The 14,437-nt window shown below is 46.6% G+C and overlaps 1 protein-coding gene across 1 annotated transcript in view; it reads left to right on the forward strand.

Annotated features, from left to right (window-relative positions):
• The first annotated feature begins 2,509 nt into the window (after nucleotides 1-2,509).
• Nucleotides 2,510-14,437, forward strand: part of LOC106818369 (histone-lysine N-methyltransferase, H3 lysine-79 specific-like) — a 31,424-nt gene continuing 19,496 nt past the window's right edge. Inside the window, exons 1-4 of the mRNA XM_014823084.1 lie at nucleotides 2,510-2,558; nucleotides 3,642-3,736; nucleotides 4,251-4,369; nucleotides 4,788-4,936. Of these exons, the coding sequence (XP_014678570.1) occupies nucleotides 2,510-2,558; nucleotides 3,642-3,736; nucleotides 4,251-4,369; nucleotides 4,788-4,936 (412 nt within the window). The remainder of the gene's footprint in view (nucleotides 2,559-3,641; nucleotides 3,737-4,250; nucleotides 4,370-4,787; nucleotides 4,937-14,437) is intronic.

Below are 14,437 nucleotides of genomic sequence, written 5' to 3' on the forward strand. Positions count from 1 at the left end.
CACACACACACACACACACACACACACACACACACACACACACACACACACACACACACACACATCTCGGCACAAATAGTGTCTTTGTCCTACATACACCTACCTGCCTGCCTGGTATTTCCGCTTACAATCGGGTAATCCGATAATATGAGAGTTTGTTGCTGTTGCTACTTGCTACTACTGTTGCTGTTGTTGCTGTTGCTGCCGTTGCTGCTGTTGCTGCTGCTACTACTGTTGCTGCTGTTGCTGTTGCTGCTGTTGCTGCTGCTTCTGTTGCTGCAGTTACTATTAGTAGAGTAGGAAAATGCACCCGATTGATATATTTTTCTAATGTACTTTTTTGTAATCCTCAAGGTGTCTACTAAACGAATTTGTATGGTCCCAGTACGAAATATTGTCCCATGGGGTCCGTTTGGCAGCCATATTGGAGTCCATCTAGAATTTCCGACAGAAATCGATGATCAGTGTAACTTTAGAACTAAACATCATACAGAGACAAATGACCCCATTTTTTAAGTGTAGTTTGGCATGAGGAATCGATTTCGAAAATTATTTTCACAATTTGAACCTGCTAGATACTTTAAAACTACAAAAATATACTAAAAAAAATTCCTGTAATTTACACGCAAAATCCCACAAAATACCTATCTACATACAAACCAAACTAAATAAGCTCATGAAGTCTGAAACTAAATTTCAAGACAGACATCCACCTTAGATATATGATAGTACATAACTGATATGTACATAAATGTGATGTTATACATAATATATTGTATCAAGCGAGCGAGACAATGCGCCTGGACATGTGTATTGTGATGTTTGTATATTGTATATTGCTGCCAGACTGCTAGCATTGATTTTCTCATTCCCAGACGCACGCTACAGAATTGCCGGTTTTTCCGTAGGCGTGCGGTAGTAGTAGTTTAATAGTGGGCCTGGCTGTACGCCAGCTGCTGCTGGGATGGAGTGCAGCATAGCGTGTAGTGATGCGGTGGATGCAGGGATGCAGGGATGCGGTGGATGCAGGGATGCAGGGATGCGGGGATGCTGGGATGCTGGGATGGGCTAGCGGATGTGGATTCGGATGGCAGGGAATGCGTGTGGATTAGGGATGCCAGGATGCGGGGATGCCGCAGATGGCAGCGGATGCGGGGATGCGGGGACGAAGGGGGAATGCGGGATGCACGTGATGAGCGGATGAGGAGCAGGGATGCGAGGGATGCTGGGATGCAGGGATGCGGGGATGCCTGGTGCAGGGATGCGGGATGCCGCGAGATGCGGGGATGGGGGATTGCGTGGGACAATGGTGAGCGGCAGGTGGAGGGATTGCAGGGGATGCAGGGATGCGGCGGATGAGGGATGGCAGGGATGTGGGGTGTAGTCAGACATGCAGGGAGCGGGGCGATGTGTGCGGATCGCAGGGATTGCAGGGATGCCGGGGATGCGGGGATGCGGGGAAGCGGGGACGTGCTGGGGGACGAGCGGATGCGGGGATGTGGCGGATGCAGGGATGCAGGATGCGGGATGCGGGGATGCAGGGAATGGCGGCGGACATGTGGGATGTAGAGATGCAGCGGATGCAGGGACTGCGGCGATGCAGGGATGCAGGATGCAGGGATGCGGGACGAGGGGATCGGGATGTGGCGGAATGCAGGGATGCGAGGCAATTGCGTCCGTAGGATGGCGGGGATGCAGGATGCGGGGATGTGGGGATGTAGAGATGGCAGGGATGCAGCGGATGCGGGCTGATGCAGGGGATGCATGGATGCTGGCTACTACTACTGCTGTTACTACTACTACTGCTGTTACTACTACTACTACTGCTGCTGCCTTGCTGCTGCTGCTACTACTACTGCTGCCTAACATACTACTGCTGCTGCGTTACGCGTGTGTTGTATCGTGATGTGTCAATTGCCACACTCGTGACGCTGTTGTTGTTATGTATTGCTTGCAGTGGAAAGGAACGACTCGGCGACGTAAGCTATAGCAGACGCGGCGCGTCCCACACACCTGCTCCGTCAGCATGAGTACAGCAGGTCTAGCAACATTCCGTCTTGAACCCGTGAAGAAACTCAACCAATACTGAGCCGTTCTCTCCCGAGGTGAGGTTTACCGCTCCACGAGAGCGCGGATCATATGACAGTGCCGGCGGCGGCGGCGGCGGGCACTGTCTTTTACATCGTCGTTTACGTACGCGGCGCTTGCTACGCGCGCGGCTCAGTGACACACACGGGACATTGTGTCCAGCAAAGATGTCACAACATTGCTGCCAACGAAAAATGATGCAAAGTTTCTATTTGCACGATCTGTTCGCCTTCATTATTCTGTTTATTCTTGCCATTTTCATCAGTTGTGTTCATGTAGTTGTTTCATCGTCGTCATCATTGTTTCATTGTTGTTTAGTTGTCATCATTACGTCATTGTGTTCATATGTGTGTTTCATCGTATGCGTCATTGTTTCAGGTTAACGGCGAGACGTCGTTTGAACTCGTCCCACAGATAGATCATGCAGAGTCGGCTTCACGATGAAGACACGTTCATCGACCTGGGAAGCGGTAGGTGCGCACGCCAGCCGACGCGCGCATGCCTCGTCCCGTTACTGCTTGTCTGTTCGGCCAACTGATATATATATGTACAGGGATGGGAATCGCGGATCTGCGGAATTTCAGCAGTCCGCAGGGGTCGATTTTGTGAAACGTCTAAATCCGTTGAGAAAACTTTAGGGGGGGGTTTAGAATGTACACATTTTCATTTTACAGTTCCAACAATACTTCATTCTAATAAACATTGCTAATATACAGCAGGCGTAACATTGAATAGTACAGCAGCGCTTGTAACATTGTAATCTCATTATGCAATGAACAGCACGTATTTGCAAGCGCCAGCATAGACATGTGAATTGTTATTATACATTGTATCAACAGGCGAACACGACAATGCGCTCTAGACAATACGTCCTGTCGCAGTGTAAGTACACTGTGAGAGCGTATGTAAAATGATGAAGGCCTTGTTAATACCACGTCTTGAGTGTGCAAAATAATCGAAACGGAATTCATTTCGAGCAGTGTTTTCATGCATTTGACCACTAAATATGGTGAGATTAATTGAGAAGGCGGACACATCTACCATAGCAGAGATCGACAAAGATGTGAGGAACAAGTTTCGGTGGGCTTGGTTAGAAAAATCTGTCACACTGAGTGTCAAAATCGGGAAGAAAACTGAAGAAGTGACGGAGCGGTTGAACGACTATATGTCGGAAAGTGCGATGTAGCTGGCAAGGCACAGTGTTTGTACTGCAGTGAATTTAAAACTGCCTGGACAATGAACATCTTATATTATATAAAGATTAGCCTTTGGGACAGTTTTACATTAAAATAATTTTGTTTGCAGAATGTAAGTAAATTTTTGTATTGATTATTAATTCTGGTGTTATGATAATGACAGTGCAAGATATACTCTCTGCAGTGTACTGTAATATGCTCTCTAACAATTATGTTCTGTATGTGTCTCCTAATGCAATTTTATGCCTGGTAAGTTGTGAAAATTCAAAAACTTCCTGAACCCCCTGACCAGGCTTCGCCCTGTACCTGTTAAAGTTTGTTGTGATGACTGTTCATTTGTTTGTTTGTCGTCTGCAGGTGTGGGACAGGTGGTGCTGCAGGTTGCCAGCTCTACACCGTGTAAACTCTGCTACGGAATAGAGAAAGCTGACGTACCCTACCTGTATTCTGTTGTGAGTATATTAATTACTAGTACCCTGCCATGAGTACTATTATTTTTCGGGTGGGTTACCTGCTCATTAACAGTGATATACAATGCTATACAAGAATCGCACAGGTCCTAGAATATTTGAAATTTCTGGACTGTTATTCTGTTTGTCTTTGAATCTTGTTTAAAAGCTAATTAAGAGTTTGTTTGCTAATCGTTGATTGGACAAGATGAGGCTATTTTCCAAGTCTGGAAACTTCTCGACTATTAATCTTTTTCTCGCTACAAAAGGCCTTGAAATTAAACATGTTTATATTGTCTGAGAGGGAATAAAATTTTGGTCTGGCATGAGTTGGTTCACTAATTGTTGATTGGACAAGACGACGGGCGAAGATTGTGTATGGCTGAAATATCTCACACACCGTGGCAACCGACATTTGCTCGTCGTTGCGAAATACTGTTTCGATTCGTCTTTCCATGGTTTTCATAGCTTCAACCAGACATTTCTTTAATGGAACAGCTTATTTGTCTATTTTTAGCAAATGGACGTAAATTTTAACAAGTGGATGCAGTGGTATGGGAAGACATTTAGCGAGTACAAGCTGGAGAAGGGAGACTTCCTCTCGGAGGAGATGAGGGAACGCATAAACAAGGCTTCGTAAGTCTCAGCATAAGAGAGCAATCCTCTGCCTCTTCCTCGTTCTCCCAATCATTTCCTTCCCCTTCTGCTCCAAGGAAAGCGAAAAGGAGTGATTTTTATCGTATAAGATTCTGACTGCTTCCCTCGCTCTTTTAGTCTCTCCTCCTCTGTTTGTCCTTCTGCACTTACCCTCTCTATTTCTGTTTCCCTCTCCCTCTGTCTCTCCCTTCTCCTTCTTCCTCTTCCTAACTATTGCCCCCTTCTGTCTCTCCCTCTCCTGAACCTTCTACCTCACCATCTCCCTCTCCCTCCGCTCCTTCCGCTTTCTTTAGCCCTGATTTTGCTGTTATATATGTGATGTAAGTACATATATGTTTGATCCCGCCATGCTACTGCATCATGCCATTATTGAAGTGTCTCATCTGTTTATCTACAGGATTATATTTGTCAACAACTTTGCCTTTGGTCCGTCCGTCGACCATCAGTTGAAGGAGAGATTTGCCAATCTGAAGGAAGGTGCCAAGATAGTCTCATCGAAAGCTTTCTGTCCTCTCAACTTCAAAATCACCAACAGAAATCTGAATGGTAAGATCGCTTCTGATCGCTTCGTAAGATCGCCAGTGATTGCTTCTCTCTCTCTCTCAGTCAGGGATGCAGGGATGCAGGGATGCGGGGACGAGGGGATGCGGGGATGTGGCGGATGCAGGGATGCAGGGATGCGGGGATGCGGGGATGCAGGGATGCGGGGATGTGGGGATGTAGAGATGCAGGGATGCAGGGATGCGGCGGATGCAGGGATGCAGGGATGCTGCTACTACTACTGCTGTTACTACTACTACTGCTGTTACTACTACTACTGCTGCTGCTGCTGCTGCTGCTACTACTACTGCTGCTACTATTACTACTGCTGCTGTTCGTTACGGTGTGTTGTATCGTGATGTGTCATTGCCACATCGTGACGCGTTGTTGTGTTGTATTGCTTGCAGTGGAAAGGAACGACTCGGCCGACGAAGCTACAGACGCGGCCGTCCACCAACCTGCTCCGTCACATAGTACAGCAGGTCTACAATCATTCCGTCTCTGACCCGGAGAAACTCAACCAATACGAGCCGTTCTCTCCCGAGGTGGTTACCGTCCACGCGCGGATCATGAAGTCAGTGCGGCGGCGGCGGCGGCTGTTTTTACATCGTCGTTTACGTACGCGGCGTTGCACGCGCGCTCACGTGGACACACACGGACATTGTGTCCCAGAAAGATGTCACACATTGTGCAACGAAAAATGTTGAAGTTTCTATTTGCACGATCTTTCGGCTTCATTATTCTTTTATCTTTGCCATTTTTCATCATTGTATCCTTATCTTCATCATTGTGTTCATTGTTGTTTCATCGTCGTCATTATTGTGTTTATTGTTGTTTCATCATCGTCATCATTGTTGTTTAGTCGTCATTATCATCATTGTGTTCATTGTTGTTTCATCGTTATCGTCATTGTTTCAGGTTTACGGCGAGACGTCGTTTGAACTCGTCGCACAGATGATCAATGAGATCGCCTTCACCGATGAAGACACGTTCATCGACCTGGGAAGCGGTAGGTGGCGCCACCGCCCAGCCGACGCGCGCTGCCTCGTCCGTTACTGCTTGTCTGTTCGGCCACTGATATATATATACAGGGATGGGAATCGCGGATCTGCGGATTTCACAGTCCCAGGGTCGATTTTGTGAAACGTCTAAATCCGTTGAGAAAACTTTAGGGGGGATTAGAATGTACACATTTTCATTTTACAGTCCAACAGTATCTTCATTTAATAACATTGTAATATACAGCAGGCTGTAACATTGTAATCCCATTATGCAATGACAGCATAATATTTGCAAGCGCCAGCATAAATGTGATGTGTATTATACATTGTATCAAGCGAACCAGACAATGCGTCTAGACAATACGCCTGTCTGCAGTGTAAGTACTGTGGAGGCGTATGTAAAATGATGAAGGCCTTGTATACCACGGCTTGAGTGTGCAAAATAAATCGAAACGGAATTCATTTCGAGCAGTGTTTTCATGCATTTGACCACTAAATATGGTGAGATTAATTGAGAAGGCGGACACATCTACCATAGCAGAGATCGACAAAGATGTGAGGAACAAGTTTCGCTGGGCTTGGTTAGAAAAATCTGTCACACTGAGTGACAAAATCGGGAAGAAAACTGAAGAAGCAGGGATGCGCGCGGATGCAGGGGATGCAGGGGATGCTGCTACTACTACTGCTGGTTACTACTACTACTTCGCTGTTATAGCTACTACTACTGCTGCTTGCTCGCTGCTGCTGCTTCTACTACTGCTGTACGTATCCTACTACTGCCTGCTGTTGTTACGTGTGTCGTGTATCGTGACTGCTGTGGTCATTGCACAATCGTGACGCTGTGTTGTTTTTTTGTTTTTTTTTTATTTTGTTTTTCTGTTGTATTGCTCTTGCAGTGGAAAGGGAACAGACTCGGCCGACGAAGCTACAGACGCGGCCGTCACCAAACCTGCTCGTCACATAGTTACAGCCAGGGCCTCCAAATATCCGTCTTGACCGTGGAGAAAACTCAACCAATACGAGCGTTCTCTCCTGAGGTGGTTACGTCACCGCGCGGATCATGAAGGTCAGTGCCGGGCGGCGGCGGCGGCTGTTTATTACATCGTCGTTTACCGTACGCGGCGATTGCACGCGCGCTCACGTGGACACACAGGACATTGTGCCAGAAAGATGTCCAACATTTGTGAACGAAAATGTTGAAGTTTCTATTTTTGCACGGGCATCTTTTCGCGCTTCATTATTCTTGTTATCTTGGCATTTTTTCATCATTTGTGTTCATTGTTGTTCTTCATCCGCTCCGTATCATTTTTCATTGTTGTTCTTAGTTGTCATTCATCGTCCATTGTCTGTTCATGTTGTTTCATACCCTGTTATCGTCAATTGTTTTTCAGCGTTTACGCGCCGAGACGTCGTTTGAAATCGCTCGCACAGAAATGATACAATGACGATCGCTATCATCCGATGACGACACGCTTCATCGACCGGGGTAAGGCGGTAGGTGGCCGCCATCCGCCCCAGCTCGAGCGCGCGCTGCCTCGTCGTATACTGCTTGTCTGCTTCGCGCCACTGATATATATATACAGGGGATGCGCGAATTTTTCGATCTGCGGACTTTTCACAGTCCCAGGGGCGTCGATTTTATGTGAAACGTCTCAAAAATCCGTTGAGAAACCACTTTAGGGGGGGTTAGAATGTACACATTTTCTTTTACAGTACCATACGAGTTACTTCATTTTCAATACATTGTAATATAAGCAGGCTGTAAACATTGCTAATATACAGGCAGGCTGTAAATTTGTAATCTCATTAATGCCATGACAGCCCATATTGCACAGCGCCAGCACTAAATGCTGTGGTGCATTTATACATTGTATCAGAGCGAACAGACAATGACGTCGTAGACATACCGCCTGTCTGCCAGTGTAAGTACTGTGGAACGCGTATGTAAAATGAATGAGGCCTTGTGATACCACGGCTTGAGTGTGCCAAAATAAATCCGAAACGGAAAATTCAGTTGTCGAGCAGTGTTTTCATGCACTTTGACCACTAAATGGTGAGATTTAATGAAGAAGGCGGACACAGTCTACCATTACAGAGATCGACCAAGATGTGAGAACAAGGTTCGGTGCGGCTTGTTTAGGCAAAAATCTGTTCACACTGAGTGATCACAAATCGCGAAGAAACTTGACAGACAGTGACGGAAGCGGTTGACACGACATATTGTCGGAAAGTGCGATGTAGCTTGGCAAGGCACCAGCTCGTTCTGCTACTGCAGTGAAATTTGAAAACTGCATGGCAATGAACATGCTTTATATCTATATAAAGATATTAGCTTTGGGACAGGGTTTTACATTAAAATAATTTTTTGTTTGCAGAATGTAATGTATTGTGGTATTGATGTATTCTCTCTTGGTGTTATGATACATGGACAGTGACCAGATATACTCCCTGCAGTGGTCTTTCTTTTTTTTTTTTCTTTTTTTTTATTTTTTCTACTGTAATATGCTCTATACAATTCTGTTCTGTTATGTGTCTCCTAATTGCATTTTATGCCTGGTACAGTTGTTGAAATTTCAAAACTCCTAACCCTGGACAGGCTTCGCCCTGTACCTGACCGCCCCCGGCTACCCTCCCCGTCAACTCCCTCCCCGGCTGGATCGGCTATTGTTCGCCCTGAAAACACAAATGTCATTCCCATCCTGTATATAGGAGGGCGGGAGGCAGTGCACAGAGTCAATCATCTATATATGCCGCATATTACTATATGCGCTATCGATTATATAGTGTGCAATTTGATTATGTGCTGCATACTTATATATGTGAAGCAATATTACTCATCATGTGCAATTATATGTGTGGCACAGTAATATCCATCGTGTGCAATATTATATATGGGCAAATAAGAACATGAGCTGCACGCGTGTACGTTAGTACTGGTGATCATTTGTTAGTGGTAAGTTTGACTTGCGATGACTGCTTACATTTGTTCTGTTTGTCGTCGGCAGCGTGATGGGAAAGGTGGTGCTGCAGGTCGCCAAGCTCTACACCGTGTAAACTCTGCTACGGAATAGAGATAAGCTGACGTACCCTACCTGCTATTCTGTTCGTGAGTATATTAATTACTTAGGATCCCTGGCCATGAGTACTATTATTTTTTTGGGTGGCGTTACTTAGCTCATTAACAGTGATATACGATGCTATACAAGCGTTCACACAGGTCTCAGCATATTTGAAATTCTGTTACTGTTATTTTGTTTGTCTTGAATTCTTGTCCTTAAAAAGCTAATGTAAGAGTTGTTGTTTGCTAATCGTTGTTGACAAGATGAAGGCTATTTCCAAGTCTGGAAAATTCTTCGACCTATTAATCTCTATTCTCGCTACAAAAAGGCTTGAAATTAAACATGGTTTATATTGTCTGAGAAGCGGAATAAGGTTTGGTCTGGCCATGAGTTGGTTCCCACTATCGTTGATTGCGACAAGACGACGGGCGAAGGTTGTGTATGGGCTGAAAAATTATCTCACAACACCGTGGGCACGACGATTTGCTCTGTCGCTGCGAAATAACCTGTTCGATTGTCTTCTCCATGTGTTTTCATAGCTTCAACCTTCAGAACATTTCCTTTTAAGTCGGCAACAGCTTATTTATTCTATTTTTAGCAAAATTTGGCACGTAAATTTCTTAACAAATGGATGCCAGTGGTATGGGAAGAATTTAGCGGAGTACAAGCTGGAGAAGGGAGACTTTCCTCTCGGAGGACATGAGGGAAGCATAACAGGCTTCGTAAGCTCTCAGTCGATGAGAGAGCAATCTCTGCCGCTCACTGTTCTCGTTCTCCCACATCATTTCTACCCCCTATCGTCTTCTTATACGGCTATCCCCGCCAAGCGACACCTATAAAGCCGTAACAGACCTCTGTCTTCTCTCGCCCCCCTTCAATTTAACCCAATGCCCGCACATCTCCACGATAGTCTATCCCGAATCTCGGGTTTTACCGTGCTCAGCTATTCTCTCCCTCTCACCATGACGATCACGTTCGGGCCCCCGTTGGCGTAAACTACAAGTCGAGTCTCCCCCGTCCGCCCTTCGTCACCCCTCGTACGCCCATCCCCTTCCCTGCATTGTTAGCGTTCCCACAGATCCAACCTCGTTCCTTCCCTGTTGTCCACCTTGGGCCAACATGCGTCGGCGCTTGTACGCATTATCTCCACGCCCTGCGTTATTCGTCCAAATACGACTAATACGTCTGGCGCTTTCCGTTGACCTAGACACCCGCCGGTGTCCGACGTATCTTGGCGCGAGCCCTACCCGTATCACGCAACCTGTGCCCTTCACACAACATGCGACGGAAATGGCCTAACCCTCATACCGCATCCACCCCACCCCTCTCTACGTCAATCCCAACCCGAGTTCGGTTATCTCACGCATCTTTCGGATTCTATTCGCCTTATCCCTATTCCAACCTCCAGCCTCGCTGAATTCTCCCGGTCTTTCACAACGGCCGCCGGATAACTTGACCTATCTCGTCCTATCTCCACCTTACCCATTCCTCCGTTTCTCGCGATGTTTTTTCTCAGCTTAGCTGTCTTTTAGACTAGCCTCCTTGTAAAGCGAGCCTCTATTGTTCCGCGCCGTTCTACACCCTGTGGTCACTTATCTTCTCTCGCTCAACCGTTTCTTTATCAACTCTTCTGACTTGCCTCGTTAACCCTGTGCAATCCCTGTTACTACTCCATGCAATTTTTACAAGTACTGCCTAATATAAGAAGTCCCCTCAATGCGTATGCCTACGACTTCATGGCTATCGAACCTTCCAGAGTCTATGTGGTTCACTTATTTCTTACATCCCCCCAGCTTATTAGCAGCCGTTCTTCGATACCTATCTGCACTGGTCTTACCAAATTCGCCGCAACGAATTAAAGTCGTTCCCTCATCGACATACCCCAGTTATGGCTACATCCCTCGCTCACTCACCACTCTTAACCTTACGACAGATGCATCATCTTTAATTTTTGATCGCAACCGTAGGATCCATACCGGGTTCCGTCCCTAAACATAATATCGTCCAGTAAATTCATAATCTCCCTCCCTCCCCCCTTAGTGCCCTATAATATGGCATTACAACTTCACCAACGGAGTTGTCTTTTCTCACTACTACATCCCCCCGTGCGTCTTCTCACTAGCAGTTCCCTGTCTTCGTTCACTGGCCGCCCATACCGTGTCCGTGTCCCCACAAATCCTTGGTCTGCCACATGATGCACTCCGCTGTCTCTTCAAAGCAGTCTACAACTCCGATGTCGGTCGGTTCTCTTACCTGTTGCCTCGTCCATACTACCTTCGCGTATAAACACATCCGCAGCCTACTGTCTCTTTTCGAACAATTACTGGCACGATACCATTTTCTATCGACAATAATGGGTTTAAGCTCTTCACGACTGCTACCGGTGCGCATTTGCCTTCGCTCATTCCATACTTTCTTCTCTGCTCAGGTTTAATCGATACTCAATCATCTCGCTCTTGATTCCGTCTCCTGCGCCTTGATGACTACGCACGTTATTCCTGTTATCTACTGTAACACCATCGTATTCTTCCCATGGTCGCGGATTGCGACCTTACCCATGCTTACTTCTTTTAACCACTTCTTTGACTGTCTATGAGTACTCGAATCCACTACTGAGAGTTCTACGCCGTTCTAATCTTTATCCTCATCACCAGAGCGTCCGCCTGCATCAGAACACATACTACTGCCAACTCACATTCTACCAATCCGCTCCCAATCGTTCGCTCGGTTAATCCGCATCCCGTTTAGCGTTACCGGCCTGCGAGCTCAGCAAGAACTCAGTCTGCATCTGATGTTCACTATACTTCCTGACGCCTGCATCCTGCTCTTACCGGTTCTCTATTTACCCACCGCAATTACCCCCGGCTTAACGTTGCTATCTTCGTTCCTCCCTGTCAATTATTTCTATCGGTCCCCATGCTCAGTTTCGTCCAACCGTATGCCTTCATACGGTTGCGCACGATAGACTCACGCTGCGTATGAGGTTCCATTTACTTTCCCAAGCCGAAATCCACTATCACTTGCACGATTTCTATGTCACCAAAACTTACGACGAGATATAAACCCTCAATTGCCAACCGAGTGTTGATTCATACTACTTCTACTCTTTTCTCGTTTCTATTCTCGCGTATACCACGACGCACTAATTTTTACATTCACCGCGACCTATCTATTTCTCGAGCCTCTTCGCCGTATATCCGACGTTCATTATCCCGGCTCTCCTTTACGCGTTTGACTCTTTTTTCCAGCTATCCTTATCATCCTTTAACACGACCTGCCATACCGCTTCAATACTCCGTAATCGGCCACAGTGCATCTCCTTTACACGATGAGTAGCATGATCCGAGTAACAGTTCACTCGCTTTTTCCATGCATTCTTAACCTGTTATAACTAAATCCATGAGTAAAGTGTGCCTCCATTCATGCTATCACCTTCTAGCAACCTCGCTCGAAATGTTGTTCAGGCTGTCCTCCACCTCTAAGATCTCCGGATATCCACGATCGCACATCCACCAGTGAGGTCCCTATGGACGCCTCCTGCGCACCGACGCGGAGGGCCCACAGCGCTCGCGTCTTCTCGCTTATCCTCAGCAAGCCCGCGGGCCCCCTTTCACATTCGTGCATTCGTATTGTATCTCCCAGCTGTTCCCTCTCTCTCCCTCACTAGCCTGATAATTGGTCCTCGACCTTCTATTATTTAATCCAACTTGTTACTTCCCAACCTCTGCCGACTTGTTTATCTACAGTTCCACCATGTACTTTGCCATTCTCTAATGTCCCAGCATGTCAGGCTATGTCCCTGCCCGAGCCACATCACCACATGGTGCCCGTGTTTCCATTCCTTAGACATAGGTACTTAGGCCGTGCTTGTCCATATACGACCGTTCAATGTTTTTCCTTGACACGCCTCTCCATTTCGGGTGTTACTACCTCGCTGTTACAATTTCTTCGTTCCTTTTTCACGCTTAGTATCTTTGCTCCCATATCGCTTTAACGACTGCAATAGCTGACTCTTCGTGTCGGCATGGCCTCGTATATTATCCTGCCTCCAAACACTTCCCCCGCGTCTCGTTCATCCCACTTTAATGATCCGCTTCTTGCGATTATAACCTGTTCTTACGGTAGTCCTTTTTGAGCACCTTAAATGTTACCCCCGCGATATTATCACTTAGACTCTTTTCTCGACGCACTTATCAACCTTTCACCACCACGCTAGTGCTCTAATTAATCTCAGATTGCTACCTAGAGATTGAACTGTGACTCTTGTATTTTCACAAACGGGTAGCCTACATCAGTGAGACTCCCACTATGAGAGTGCGTCATCTGGATAAACCTCTCCTCAATACCACTAAATACTCGTAGATTTGCTTCTCTTTTTCGCACCTCTATACTTTTGGCCGAAAATTGACTTACTGGTACTTTACGCCTCCTACAACCGTCACAACCGAACTCGACAACGCATTGCAAATTATGACGCCCAGCACCGGAATACTTGGCACCTGCTTTACGCATTTGTACTGGTCGGTTCGACATTCCGCAAACCAATGTTGCTCAAACACATCCCCCATCGCTGATTCCCGTCTACACCGTTATTATTTTTTAAACATCTAGTTCCGGCCCTCTTTCATCTTGCCCCACCCTTTTCCCTCCAAGGGGGAAAGCGAAAGGAGGTCTGATCTTTTATCTGTATGAAGATTCTGATGCTTCCTCGCCTCTTTTAGTCTCTCCTTCCTCTGCTTTGTCTTCTGACACTTCACCCTCTTATCTTCTGTTTCCCTCTCCCTCTGTCTCTCCCTTCTCCTTCTTCCTCTTCCTCCTACTCCTCAGTATTGCCTCCCCCTCAGTCTTCTTCTCTCCACTTCTCCCGCTGAGACGATCACAATTGTTATCCGTCGGATTCCTCCAACAACCTTTCCTCTCACCATCTCCCTATCTTCTCCGATGCCTCCTATAAGCTCGGCTCGAGTACTCTATCCCCGTGGCCCCCGGCTCTTTCTTTAACTCTATGGCTCCTGGATGTTCTTGCTGTTATATATTGTGCATGTAGAGTTTACATAATATGTTTGATCACCGTCCATGCGATGCATCATGCGATTTTGAAGTGTCTCAGTCTGTTATCTACAGGATTATATTTGCTCAAAATTTGCTTTGTCCTCCTTCGACCATCGTTGAAGGAGAGATTTGACCAACTTGAAGGAAAGGTGCCAGATAGTACTCATCGAAAGCTTTCTGTCCTCTAACTTCAATCACCAACAGAATTCTGATTGTAGAAATCGCTTTTGATCGCTTCGCCTAAGATCGCATGTGCAATCTGCTTCTTATTCTCTTCTCTCAGTCGCTTTTCCCCCTCGCCCCCCCCTCTCTCTTAGATCGCTTTTTTCTTCCCCCCCCTCCGCTCTCTCTCTCTCTCTCTCGTCTCTCTCCCTCTCTCGCTCCTCTCTCTCTCT

The sequence above is a fragment of the Priapulus caudatus genome, unplaced genomic scaffold (assembly GCF_000485595.1).
Source record: "Priapulus caudatus unplaced genomic scaffold, Priapulus_caudatus-5.0.1 Scaffold2187, whole genome shotgun sequence".
NCBI classification, from domain to species: Eukaryota; Metazoa; Priapulida; class Priapulimorpha; order Priapulimorphida; family Priapulidae; genus Priapulus; species Priapulus caudatus.